General features: G+C 40.0%; 1 protein-coding gene across 1 annotated transcript; it reads left to right on the forward strand.

Moving 5' to 3' along the window:
* Positions 1 to 283: 283 nt before the first annotated feature.
* On the forward strand, positions 284 to 13,518 carry LOC307118579 (long-chain fatty acid transport protein 6). Its single transcript, XM_079804235.1, has 10 exons — positions 284 to 857; positions 1,759 to 1,962; positions 3,914 to 4,072; positions 4,259 to 4,383; positions 4,492 to 4,686; positions 4,810 to 4,900; positions 6,776 to 6,974; positions 11,455 to 11,552; positions 11,933 to 12,063; positions 12,343 to 13,518. Exons 1-10 carry the CDS (start codon positions 380 to 382, stop codon positions 12,517 to 12,519), a joined length of 1,857 nt encoding a protein of 618 aa, XP_079660361.1. The 5' UTR covers positions 284 to 379; the 3' UTR covers positions 12,520 to 13,518.
* The last annotated feature ends 189 nt before the right edge of the window (positions 13,519 to 13,707 follow it).

Consider the following 13,707-nt stretch of genomic DNA (forward strand, 5'->3'; position numbering starts at 1 on the left):
TATGTGTTAGTTTAGGACTGCAGTCTCACAACTGAGATCGATGCCCTGGACAGCACTTTTGGGCAGTTTATTAGATTATGAGAGGTTTGGATTTAAACCAACCTTCATAAACTTCCTGGGGATATTTGCACATTTGTTTCAGTATGATGGTTTGAAGTAGGAGAGAAGTGAATTTCCTGCTCCCTGTACTCGCTGGGCGTAGTGTTGCTACTTGTTTCATGATAATGATTATATAATGAATGGTTCAATGGGATTGAGGTTGAAAAGCCAGTCTTGCGCGTGCGCAGTAGCGTCTGAGGGTATTTAAATATGGGGTGAAGATTCCAGCAGCTCAACACAAACGGTTCTCGTCAGTGTGTGAGTTACACACCAACAAGTCATGATGAGTTGGGCCATCAGCACCCTGGCTGTCGGGATCGTCACTCTTTTGGTTATTCAGAGGAAGTTTTACCCTTACTTTTGGTATGACTTGCTGTATTACGTGAAAGTTCGGCGCGTGGGGAGGGCGATGATGGCGAGGATGAAGCGTGGAGTTGTCACATATCTCCAGTGCTTTGAGCTTCAAGCCAGAAACATCCCGGAGAAACCTTTCATTGTATTCGAAGAGCGGATTCTCACGTACAGAGACGTGGAAGCGCGGAGTAACAGATTCGCAAACGTGTTGAAATCTCACTGTGGTCTGAAACATGGAGATGTTGTGGCGCTTCTGATGAATAATGAGGCGGATTTCATCTGCGTTTGGTTCGGACTCTGTAAACTGGGCTGTGAGGTCGCGTTTCTCAACTTTAACATCAAATCTCAGTCTCTGCAGCACTGTTTGCACAGCTGTGCTGCTAAAGCTCTCGTCATTGGCTCAGGTAAGCGTCACAAGCCCGACAATATCGCGACGCTCAGGTATAATCAACCCAACTGACTGTATATTATTATCACGCTATGCAACTATGCAATATTCTGCTAATACATGAGAGATCGAGAGACTTCTCCCCCTCAGTCGCTGCCATCGTTGGCCAACTTCCCATCTAGCAAAAGTGAAGATGAACATGTAAATTGATCTTGAGAGAATGTGAAGAAGCACAGGATTCCTTTACTACTCATTTTATGTCATGCTAGCCTTCACGCTATTTCTTTTGGTTGTTTATTTTGTTGTATAATTTGAAAGCAATTTACAAACAACTCAGAATTTTTTTTCTCAGTGTTTTTATTGAACATCTTATCAAACCTAAGATACACTTTACAATACATTTTCTTTTTATGTTAAAACAACAAGAAAAGTTTGACCAAATCATTTGTTTTTGACAAAGCATCTGGCCTGACAACATTGTTACAAAACAAGCAAACCCAAACAAACAAACAAAATGAAGGCTATTAGTCTAGTATTGTTTAAATAAATGTTTTGTCGATTTTAAAGCGAGATTTGACATTTGAAAAGTAGGCTGAATTATTCTGGGTGTTTTTACGGCACACACTCTCTCATCAATTCAATTCAGTATGTGAATTTACCATAATTTGGATTTGTGTTGGTAATTATTGAGAATATAAGCGCACAAAAAAAAAAAAAATGCTGCATCAGCCAAGACACTTTTATAAGAGCTTCATAACATTTTTACGTAGCAGACCAAAACTTTTATTTAATTGTTAAAATATTTAAAATTCTTTTATGTACATTTTACGTCTGTAGTCATGCATTTTGATGACTTTAATATAGATCTCTTTACTCCTGCAGCCACATAATGACATGAACTTGTTCTGTGCTTGCAGACTTGAAGTCTCTGGACGAGGTGCTGCTGATGCTGACAGACACTGGGATTGATGTTTGGGTGGCAGCAGAGAGCTCCTCACAGAAGAATGTCAGGACGCTGCTGGACAAGCTGGAATCAGCCTCGTCAGAGAAGCCTGTGGTTGACGCACCTCAGCCAAACCTCATGTCCAACTTCTTGTTTATCTTCACATCTGGCACTACAGGTACAGTACATACACAAAGCACTAACAGCTGTTTGTTAAACTCTAACATTTCAAGATGGCAGCAGAGAGGTTTCTAGCCTTTCATCAGGCACAGCCATGCCACCATCAAAAGTGTGGCCATATTTTGATATTTTTAAATACACACGCAATAAAGAGCTGCCTTGTCGAAGACATTCGCAAGTTTTATTTCCTACGGTTTTGGGGCGCCTGCCTTTATGTGCACATGAACTTTAATGACATCCCATTCTTAATCCGTAGGGTTTAATATGGAGCTGGCCCACCCTGGCAGCTATAACATCTTCAGCTCTTCTGGGAAGGCTTTCCACAAGGTTTTTGACCATTCTTAGAAGCGCATTTGTGAGGTCAGGCACTGATGTTGGACTAGAAGGCCTGGCTCGCAGTCTCCACTCTAATTCATCCCAAAGGTGTTCTATCGGGTTGAGGCCAGTCAAGTTCCTCCACACCAAACTTGCTCATCCATGTCTTTATGGACCTTGCTTTGTGCACCGGTGCGCAGTCATGTTGGAACAGGAAGGGGCCATCCCCAAACTGTTCTCTCACAAAGTTGGGAGCATGAAATTGTCCAAAATGTCTTGGTATGCTGAAGCATTAAGAGTTCCTTTCACTGGAACTAAGGGGCCAAGCCCAACCCCTGAAAAACAACTCCACACCATAATCCCCCTCCACCAAACTTTACACTTGGCACAATGCAGTGAGGCAAGGACCGTTCTCCTGACCACCGACAAACCCAGACTCGTCCATCGAATTTCCAGACAGAAGCGTGATTCATCACTCCCGAGAACACGTCTCCACTGCTCCACTGTGTGCTTTACACCACTGCATCCAACGCTTTGCATTGCACTTGATGTAAGGCTTGGATGCAGCTGCTCGGCCATGGAAACCCATTCCATAAAGCTCTCTACGCACTGTTCTTGAGCTAATCTGAAGGCCTCACGAAGTTTGGAGGTCTGTAGCTGTTGACTCTGCAGAAAGCTGGCGACTTCTGCACACTGTGTGCCTCAGCATGCACTGACCCCGCTCTGTTTTTTTTTCTTCTTTTTTTTTACGTGGCCCACCACTTCGTGGCTGAGTTGCTGTTGTTCCCAGTTGATTCCACTTTGTTATAATACCACTAACAGTTGACCGTGGAATATTTAGTAGTGAGGAAATTTCACGAATGGACTTATCGCACAGGTGGCAACCTATCAAGGTACCACGCATGAATTCACTGAGCTCCTGAGAGTGACCCATTCTTTCACAAATGTTTGTAGAAGCAGTCTGCATGCCTAGGTGCTTGATTTTATACACCTTTGGCCATGGAAGTGATTGGAACACCTGAATTCATTCATTTGGAGGGGTGCCCCAATACTTTTGGCAATATAGTGTATCAACCTCATCCAGCTTTCTTTTTGTTTTCTGTCTTCTAAAATACCCCATTACTATTTCAGTTTAAGAAACCGCTGCAAACAATTCAGTGCGTGCATAAGCAGTCCTAATGAATCAAACAGAATCGCAAACCATTTCAGACCTGTTTGCAAACCAGTTTGACAGATTTTGTGAAAAGATGGATTTCAGCATCATATAGCCACTGTTGAGAATCGCTCAAATGTGGAAAAAGATGCTGGAAAACCAAATAATCTGCAGGACCTGGAGGATTTTTCTTTAGAACAGTGGGCAGCTTCACTACTTAGGAACTCATGCTCAGCTGTCACAAAACATACAAACAGTCAGTGATTTATCAAAAGAACCAAAGGAGTTAAATCAGAAATCCAGAAAAATACTGGAATATTCTATTCTATTCAAGGTGTGGAGTGGTTCATTTCTAAGCGGAGTAGGTCATAATGTTCACTACACGTCTGCTAAAACGTGGGAATTTCTAACGGTCACAATCTTTGTGCAGCAGGCTCTTCTGTTGTACTGACGGTCTCTGTTGTCTTACTTTCGTTCTCAGGACTGCCGAAAGCTGCTCGAATCAGTCACATCAAAGCTGTGATGTGTATGGCCTTCCTCCGTTTGTGTGGCGCTCTTGCCAGTGATAAAGTCTATCTGACGCTGCCCCTCTACCACATGTCTGCATCGCTGCTCGGCATTGGCGGCTGCATCGAACTCGGTATGATCATCCAAACAATGATGTGACAAATCACAACTGTTTTTCTGCACATTATATGTGGCTTCCATATAAATATTGTAAGTGACCTGTAAAAAAATCCATTTACAAACATAAACAGTTCCTGCAAGTCATGCTTTAATCTAGGAAAGTGTTATCCTTATCATAATATGGAGCATTGAATTTTAGGAGCAACATGTGTTTTGAAGAGGAAGTTCTCTGCCAGCCAGTTTTGGAAGGACTGTCTGAAGTATGATATTACTGTGTTTCAGTATATTGGAGAACTCTGCCGATATTTAATCAATCAACCAAAGGTATTAAAGTTTTTAGGGGTTTTGTTTCTAGTTAACATTTTGTCAGACAAGATTTCATTGTGTTGATGTAGATGACATTAAGATTTTGCTGTATTTGATTGTTCACAGACTGCAGAGGAAGCGGCTCATAATGTCCGCCTCGCCGCAGGAAGTGGTCTTAGAGCAGATGTTTGGAAGGAGTTTGTCAGACGTTTTGGAAAAATCCAAATTCGCGAAGCTTATGGTTTAACGGAGGCCAGTATTGGCTTTGTTAATTACACAGATGAAATTGGACCAATTGGACGAGCTAGTTATTTTAATAAGGTCAGTTTCCAACTCTCCAATAACACTGAGTTTGAATGATGTGTAATAAATGAGGTTCAAAGATGAATTGCAGTTGAATGTACTTTCTGATGTAATGTAGATCTTTTCTCTGATTTATTTCAGCTCAGTCTGCCTTTTGAATTTTTAAAATGTGATCCACAAACATATGAACCCATACGGACAGACACAGGACACTGTATTAAAGTGAGTAAAGGTGAGATCATTATATTTTTAATTGTTAATATTTATCACATTTTAAGAGCACACATCCATCCATCATCTTCCGCTTATCCGGGGCTGGGTCGCGGGGGCAACAATCTAAGCAGAGACGCCCAGACTTCCCTCTCCCTAGACACTTCCTCCAGCTCTATCGGGGGAACACTGAGGCGTTCCCATGCCAGCTGGGAGACATAATCCCTCCAGCATGTCCTAGGTCTTCCCTGGGGTCTCCTACCATTGGGACGTGCCTGGAACACCTCCCCGGGAAGGCATCCAGGAAGAGATGACGAGCTTCTCACCCTATCTCTAAGGGAGCGCCCAGCCACCCTGCGGAGAAAGCTCATTTCGGCCGCCTGTATCCAGGATCTTGTCCTTTCGCTCATGACCATGGATGAGAGTAGGAACGTAGATCGACCAGTAAATTGAGAGCTTCGCCTTGCAGCTCAGCTCCTTCTTCACCATGACAGACCGGTACATCGACCGCATTACTGCAGAAGCTGCACCAATCCGTCTGTAAATCTCCCGTTCCATCCTTCCCTCACTCGTGAACAAGACCCCAAGATACTTGAATTCTACTTGAGGCAGGAACTCTTAAGAGCACACAGTTGGACTGTATTAATTGGAATATTGCTACGTGACTCGGAAACTGGATCACCTACGCTTACGAATGGTATCTTTTATGTAGGGCTGGGCGATATATCGCATGATATTGTTAGGCGCATCTCGTCAGTAAAGCCGGTTCCTTGATTAGTAGTAAATCGCCATCACCTGCTTTCAGATAGAGCGGCATTTACTACACAGAGCCGTAGTTCACTGACAAGCTGAGCCATATCGCATTAATTATCGCAGGCGATACATCCGTGATAATTAATGCGATATGGCTCAGCTTGTCAGTGAACTACAGCTCTGTGTAGTAAATGCCGCTCTATCTGAAAGCAGGTGATGGCGATTTACTACTAATCAAGGAACCGGCTTTACTGACGAGATGCGCCTAACAATGTCATGCGATATATCGCCCAGCCCTACCTTTATGTAAACTGATGTATGCTTTACCTGACAGTGTCATGTTTTTGCCGTGTTGGAAATATATATATTACACCCATCAGACCTTCCTAATATTGTGTTGGTCCCCCTTTTGCTGCCAAAACAGCCCTGACCCGTCGAGGACTCCAATAGACCCCCTGAAGGTATGCTGTAGTATCTGGCACCAAGATATTAGCAGCAGATCCTTTAATTTCCTGTATGTTGCGAGGTGGGGCCTCCATGGATCTTCTTCCATTGCTCCGTGGTCCAGTTCGTTGCTCCGTGCCCACTGTTGGCGCTTTCGGCGGTGGACAGGGGTCAGAATGGGCACCCTGACTGGACTTTGGATACTGACCACTGCAGACCAGGCACATCCCACAAGAGCTGCAGTTTTGGAGATGCTCTGACCAAACCGTCTAGCCATCACAATTTGGCCCTTGTCAAACTCGCTCAAATCCTTGCGCTTGCCCATTTTTCCTGCTTCTAACACATCAACTTTGAGGACAATGTTCACTTGCTGCCTAATATATCCCACCCACTAAAAGGGGCTGTGATAGAAATAATCACTGTAATTCACTTCACCTGTCAGTGGTCATAATGTTATGCCTGATTGGTGTGTGTACGTACCCGCGTATGTACACACAGACAGACACAGACAGACAGACACAGACAGACAGACACACACACAGACACAGACAGACGCAGACGCAGACACACAGACAGACGCAGACAGACAGACGCAGACAGACAGACAGACGCAGACAGACAGACGCAGACAGACAGACGCAGACAGACAGACACAGACACTCACGCGTGTCATTCTCAGGCCAGACTCATGTGGTTTCAGGGGAAGCAGGGTTACTGGTGGCTCCGGTCATGTTCACCAACCCTTTCCTGGGCTACGCGGGTGATAAAGCCATGTCAGAACGGAAGCTGCTGAGGGACGTCTTTAAGATGGGAGACGTGTATTTCAACACAGGAGATCTGATGCTTCAGGACCACAAAGACTTTGTCTACTTCAAAGACAGGATTGGAGACACATTCAGGTCTTTAATTCACTGTGTATTTCCTCATGCTTGCAAATTTGGCTATGTTGTGGGGAATCTTTGCATTCAATTTCATTCTGGCTTGTAGCTCCAAGAGGTCACCAGTCATCATATCATCTTTGATAAGATTCTGTATGAACAGGAGCAGTTAAACCCTGGCCAAGACTAACTTAGCGGGACTTCTGAAGAATCTGCCCAAAAGTACAACCTTCATGCAGTAAAATTACAAACACAGACAGGAAATCCCAAAGGATGTGCCAGACAGGAAATGCTCTAAGTGCTCTTACATTAACTGAACCTTCACAGAGAAACTTATAAACATATAATAACAGAAACATATAATAAATAATAAATAACTGATGGAGAATAATAAATAACTGATGGAGACTTTACATTTATCGGTAACGCTTTATAATAACTACACGCTATAAGCATTAGTAAATAGTTAATTCATCACTTATAAAGCATTAATATACATTAATAGGCAGTTTATAAATACAGCTATAAATGCTTTATTCCTTATTTAGTAACATATCTATAATGTGTTTAATAATTGTATTTTCATACTTTATAAATGATCAATTTATCATTTCTAAATTATCACATTACTTACAAACCAGTTATTTAGTAGTTGTCAGTGGTTCATCAGATCATTTAGAAAGTGTAAGTAAAGGATTAATAAACTATTTAAATGTACATTTGTACATCTTATTTAGACATATAGTAATAGTTACTCAGTGTGTTAATAAATGCTTTATTAACATGTATTTCCACTGTAATTCATGATTAATTCAGGTAGTTATAAAACATTTAGTAGTCGTCAGTTAACTCTTTTTGTCAAAATTCTCTTTTACAAATGAGATTTAAAGGCTCAATTCTCTTCTGAACAGAACACAGGAGGAATATAGCACATATAAATATTTATTCCAAAATGCAAAAATGGAGACTGTACAACTAGTAACTTAATATACATTTAAAATTTAACCTCTTCAATGTCATAGAAAATAATATTCCTGTATGCCAGAAAACATAACTGCAGTCAAATGAAACTAAGCCTCTGCAATCTGATATAAAATAAATTTCTGTAAAGTGTAAACATTGCTGCATAAAAATGTACCAGTGGATTGCACTGGATTACACTGAAGTGCCAAAATACAACAAATACAATTTAGATAAATCAATAGTAATATAATAAAATGTTACAGTGTCAAAACAGTACTAACTTTAAAACATTATAGAGAACAGCAGTGCAGAAGAGAACTGAGCCTTTATATCTCATTTGTAAAAGCTTTACGAGGCATAAATAGTCCTCACTTTAGATGAGCTCACAAAAAGAGTTAACTGACGACTACTAAAATTTTTATAACTACCTGAATAAATCATGAATTACAGTGGAAATGCATGTTAATAAAGCATTTATTAACACACTGAGTAACTATTACTATATGTCTAAATAATATGTATAAATGTATATTTAAATCGTTTATTAATCCTTTACTTACACTTTCTAAATTATCTGATGAACCACTGACAAATCCTAAACAACTGGTTTGTAAATAATGTAATTTAGAAATGATAAATTGATTATTTATAAAGTATGAAAATACAATTATTAAACACATTATAGACATGCTTCTAAATCAAGAATAAAGCATTTATAGCTGTATTTATAAACTGCCTATTAAAGCTTTTAACTTGCTAATGTTTAACTAATTCTTCATAGCGTGTAGTTATTATAAAGTGTTACCCATTTATCTATTATGCTTTTGCCAAAATTAGAAGTGTCACAAGCCAGCTGTCATAAGAGCCAACATAATGCCAAGTTTAGGCCAGTGTAAAACCGAAAAGGAGAGTTCTAGTAGGTTTCTGCATTTATAGTTGTTGGTTTCTTCATTTATAATTGTGGGTTAGTTGTCTTCAGCTGCTTCTGGAAAGTTCTATGGGTCTCAGCATATTGGGTGGAGGTTGGCGACCACAGAGGATCAGAGAAAGCGAAACTTTAAAGGGATAGTTCACCCAAAAATGAAATTTACCCCATGATTTGACTCACCCTGAAGCCATCCAAGGTGTATATGACATTCTTCTTTCGACTAATACAATCTGAGTTATATTAAAAATATCCTGGCTCTTCCAAGCTTTATAATGGCAGCCCAAAATTTGAAGCTCAAAGTGCATCCATCCATTATAAAAGTAATCACCCCCCCCCCCCCCCCCCCCGTTAATAAAGGCCTTCTGATGTGAAATGATGGGTTTGTGTAAGAAAAATACATATACATATTTAAAACTTTATAAAGTAAAATATCTAGCTTCCTCCAGACCACCTTCCGTATTCAACGCAGAAAGTGTAACGCCTCTCGCAGTTCAAAACGCTTGCACTACGTCCGACGTCATAGTTACGCCAGTTAAGCTTTTTTCATAAGTTGAGTACAGAAGGCGGTCTGAAGCTAGATATTTTACTTTATAAAGTTTTAAATATGAATATTTTTCTTTTACAAACCCATTGATTCACTTCAGAAGGCCTTTATAAACCCCCGGAGCTGTGTGGATTACTTTTATAATGGATGGATGCACTTTTTGAGCTTAATTTTGGGCTGCCATTCACTGCCATTATAAAGCTTGAAAAAAAGCCATGATACTTTTTAATATAACTCTGATTGTATTCATATACACCTAGGATGGCTTGAGGGTGAGTAAAGCACAGCTGCTGTTCCAGTGGCCGGACTGAAGGTTCATGTCAAAGTCTTGAATTTGATGAGGGTTGAAAGCCAGTGAAGTGGGACGTGGATTCTCTTGAAACAACTAAAGAGTGACGTTGAGCTTAACTAATAGTTTAGCTAGGTTTACAAGGAGCCCTTTTCTTCTCACAGAACTCATAGAGCAAAAAGTATTAAAGTAATTCCTCATTGTGTATAGGCGAAATTACTCCATTACAAGTAGGGACATGATTGACTGTTCTCACAATATGAATGATTTGTGGTTCCAAATCCTGTTTTAAAAGGGTCATGAACTGGCTCTTTTTTTTTTTTAATTATGTTTTTTACATTCAAAAACATATCATAAAGAAGTAATAAGCTATTTTCTACCCTGGTTTTGAGCCTCTCTCATGGATGGAACGCTCGGTTTTTATGGGCGTGCCACACTGAAGACTTGGAAGTAAGCGCCCACTGCTATGATTGGATAAGCTTTGCATATTTAATGAGCTTCGGCTCCCCCGTGAGTTTCATTGTTTTGAAAGAGTGTAGGAAAACGACAACCGGAATGATTCGTCCCACAGCTAGGGCTCGCAAAATGTCTTTATCAAACAAACGCAATTTCTCTCATCCGCCCGCAATTAATTGGAATGTTATTTTTATATTACTTGGCCCGCCCCCGATCGGTGGATATAACTGCGAACCGTGCATCACACTAGCACGCATGCCAAAACTTCCGCAATTGTATTTTTCCTTCAAATATCAAGTCAAGAGAGTGAACAACGTACATCAAGAAAGGAATGTTATTTCACTTTTTAAGATGATACGTATTGGTAGCCCGTCTGGAAAACGCATAGCCCCGGGACGTTGGGCTTTGCGAGCCCTGTGACAGCATGGTAAATTATGTTTTTAGTTAGACATGTACACGTAATCAATAGATATCAAATGATCTGTAACAATGCAATACTATCATGTATAAAAAAATTTTTACTCCCATTAGTGTGTTGCTTCATTCATTCATTCATTCACGTAATCTTATCCTGTCTGCAAATCCAGTCTGTTGTTTACAAACGAATCCGTGGTGAAATGAAGGAACAAACGTGCAATGTCTTATCTTGTGAGCTGGATATTCATTAAAAAAAAAGTTGAAGCACACATTCCCAATATTAGAATCCGAAGGAAGCTTATGCAGCGACTGTGTTCTTCTACAACCAGACACAGCGCAATATCTTGCTATCTTCAGCATGTTTATTGCTCGGTAGAGCGATCCGTTTAGCTCCATGAGTAGGTGGGCGGGACTACAGAATCAGGCGTTTTTCTTCTGTTGAGGCGGTGTTTCACTACACTCAGACGTCACAGCCTGGCACATTCTGAGATTGAGCGTTTGCTGGGCCTGGTGTCAATAAAAGCTTTTCTTTGACTAACAAGGAAGTTTTTAGCTCCGAAACTTACAGGATATTCTTATATCACAATGAGCTTTTATATATCAAAGGCCGAATGAAAAGTTGATTTCTCAATTTATGACCCCTTTAATCAATAGAAAAACAAACCAATAATTTAGTCTCCATCTTAGCCTTTACAGAAGATCAATGTAGTTTCTCTGTGCCGTTATAGCTATTTTTATATAAAACATTTTTTTTAGAACTTTACTTGTTATTTTTATATTTATGGTGTGAACAGGCCTTTCGTTTTCATATCCTAAGAATCCTTTTGTAGAAAACGAAAGGCTCTCTGCATGTTATTTACACACTGAGACCTCATCATCGATCATGCTCTTTGTTGGTTTGCAGGTGGAAAGGAGAAAATGTCTCTACCACTGAGGTGTCTGAAGTGCTGGGCTGTCTGGACTTCCTGCTGGATGTCAGTGTGTACGGTGTCACTGTACCAGGTGATTTGAGTTGACTATAATCTCAGTCTCAGGTTTGTCTAATCACTGCTGGAGTAAAGTACTTATTAGACAGACAGGATGTTCTTGTAGTTCTGTACACTCTAAAAAAAAATTATGATTACGAGCCAAGAACCATTTTTGGTGCCATATAGAACCTTTTTGTTTTTTTGGGGGGGTTTTTAAGAGTGTAGTGTTTATAAATTATGCTCTTGCTTGTATTTCTCATTGTTTTAAAATAATTATTACATAAACTTGGACTTAAAAAGCACCAATTATACATTCGATAAGATTCCAGTGTTTCGAGTGAGAAGTATAGTGGTTTCATCTAACAGTGTTGTGTCACTGGAACTTATGTAAATGAATGCTGATGTTTCTGGCAGGATATGAGGGTCGAGCAGGAATGGCCGCTGTCGTGCTGAAGGATGGTCATGGATTGGATGGAGAGAGACTCTACGATCATCTGCTCCACACTCTTCCTCCATATGCATGGCCGTGGTTCCTAAGAGTTCAGGTATCTCTCTCTCTCTCTCACACTCTCACTCTTATTCTTACTCTCGCTCACTCACACTGGGATGTTCTTTTGCTGAACTCTGCTGTTTGTCTCAGTGGTTAAAGCAGAAGTTGACATGTCAGGCCACTCAAGTCAAATTTATTTGACACTGTATAAAGTACTGCTCATGTTCCTGGATGAAACCGCACCCTGCATGTATGCTCATGTATTGCACATTCATTCTTTCCGCAGCACCATTGCCTTGTCTTTATGTGCTTTTCCTGCTTTTGTCCTCGGCAGACTTCCTTAGACGTGACAGATACGTTCAAGCAGCAGAAGGGAAGACTGGTACAGCAGGGCTTCAGTCCGGATGCAGTCCAGCAGCCGCTCTACTTTCTTGACGCCTTGCAGAAAACCTACACCCCCCTCACTGCACAACTATATGATGACATTATATCAGGCAAGAAGAGACTTTAGATGCAGTGTGGGCAATGCAGTGACCCGTGAAACAATGCGTTTTGGAATGCATTCACATCACATTTCTGCTCTTTGCAGTTACTGGAAGTGGATTTACTACGGTGTAAATCTGCGCAGTATAGCCAGCAGTCAACTTTTTATGAAATGTATGTGTACTGGTGTCTTATTAGTGTTCTAGTTACATAAACCAGTAGGCGTCTATTGGGTACTGAGCCCAAATATAATGGAATAATTTTGTTAGGATTTCTTAACATCAGTAAAGAAAATTAATTAATACTATAAAAAAATGTTCTAACCACTTCACTCAGCTCGTAACTGTTCACTTGTCTTGTTATTAACAGTAAAGCACAGAAATGGTTTTATATTAATTTATAATAATATAACCATAGCTTTACGAATAGTATCTGCTCTTGTTGCATATCAAACACATGGCTCATGTGTTTGTCACAGCAGGACTTCTATAAATTTTCTGCAGGATTCTGTTGAGTGACGTGTTTTCACAGGAGCAACAGATGTTTGTGCGTTTATTTTAATGAGGTTCTGAATTGGTTTTATAATCGTAATTTAACAAGCTAAAATTATATAGGCTTTGTAGCTTTAATCATGTTCACCTTCCATTTCAAGGCCAGTTCATACTGTCTATTGTTTGTTTAATTGTAGTGCTGGTCACTAGAAATCCTCATGGATTGTTCTGGCATTTATGACCATTTAATTGTTGTTTTGTTAGTACCTCACTTATGTAATAATAAAGTTATCTTTTATTGTTCACTTGCAAGTTGTCATGCTTTCCGTGTTTTCATGCTTCAAATTTTAGAAAGTCTTGGATGATGATCGCATGTGTTATCATCCAATAAAAAGCAAAGTGACAATTAATTTAGTATGAACAAACTTAGACTGATGTTAACCACAAGGGGGCAGTGATAACCTTACACATTGTGTACACATGTTGGGTGAACAGGAATGTGATGTTTAATAAATAAATCAGACTTGAGACTTGATAAATAAAATAACGTGTGTGTGGCTCCTTGGTTAAGAACTAGCCAACATAATATTGTTTTATTCTACTAAAAAAAAAAAAGAGCTCAACACATTGTTTCCTTGAGATTTAAAGGTAGACTGAGTAAAATTCTTTAAATATAAGTTTGAGGAGACGAGAGTTCAAGCTAAACGTATTCACATTCAGCAGTT

Source organism: Gobio gobio (assembly GCF_949357685.1).
Source record: "Gobio gobio genome assembly, chromosome: 22".
NCBI classification, from domain to species: Eukaryota; Metazoa; Chordata; class Actinopteri; order Cypriniformes; family Gobionidae; genus Gobio; species Gobio gobio.

Bases quoted from the DNA above. Each gene is read 5' to 3' on its own strand.
- LOC307118579 (XM_079804235.1), top strand. From the start codon at position 380: ATGATGAGTTGGGCCATCAGCACCCTGGCTGTCGGGATCGTCACTCTT. The intron at 1,963-3,913 runs GTACAGTACATA...TTTCGTTCTCAG, and splicing joins CTTCACATCTGGCACTACAG to GACTGCCGAAAGCTGCTCGA. The intron at 6,975-11,454 runs GTCTTTAATTCA...GTTGGTTTGCAG, and splicing joins AGGATTGGAGACACATTCAG to GTGGAAAGGAGAAAATGTCT.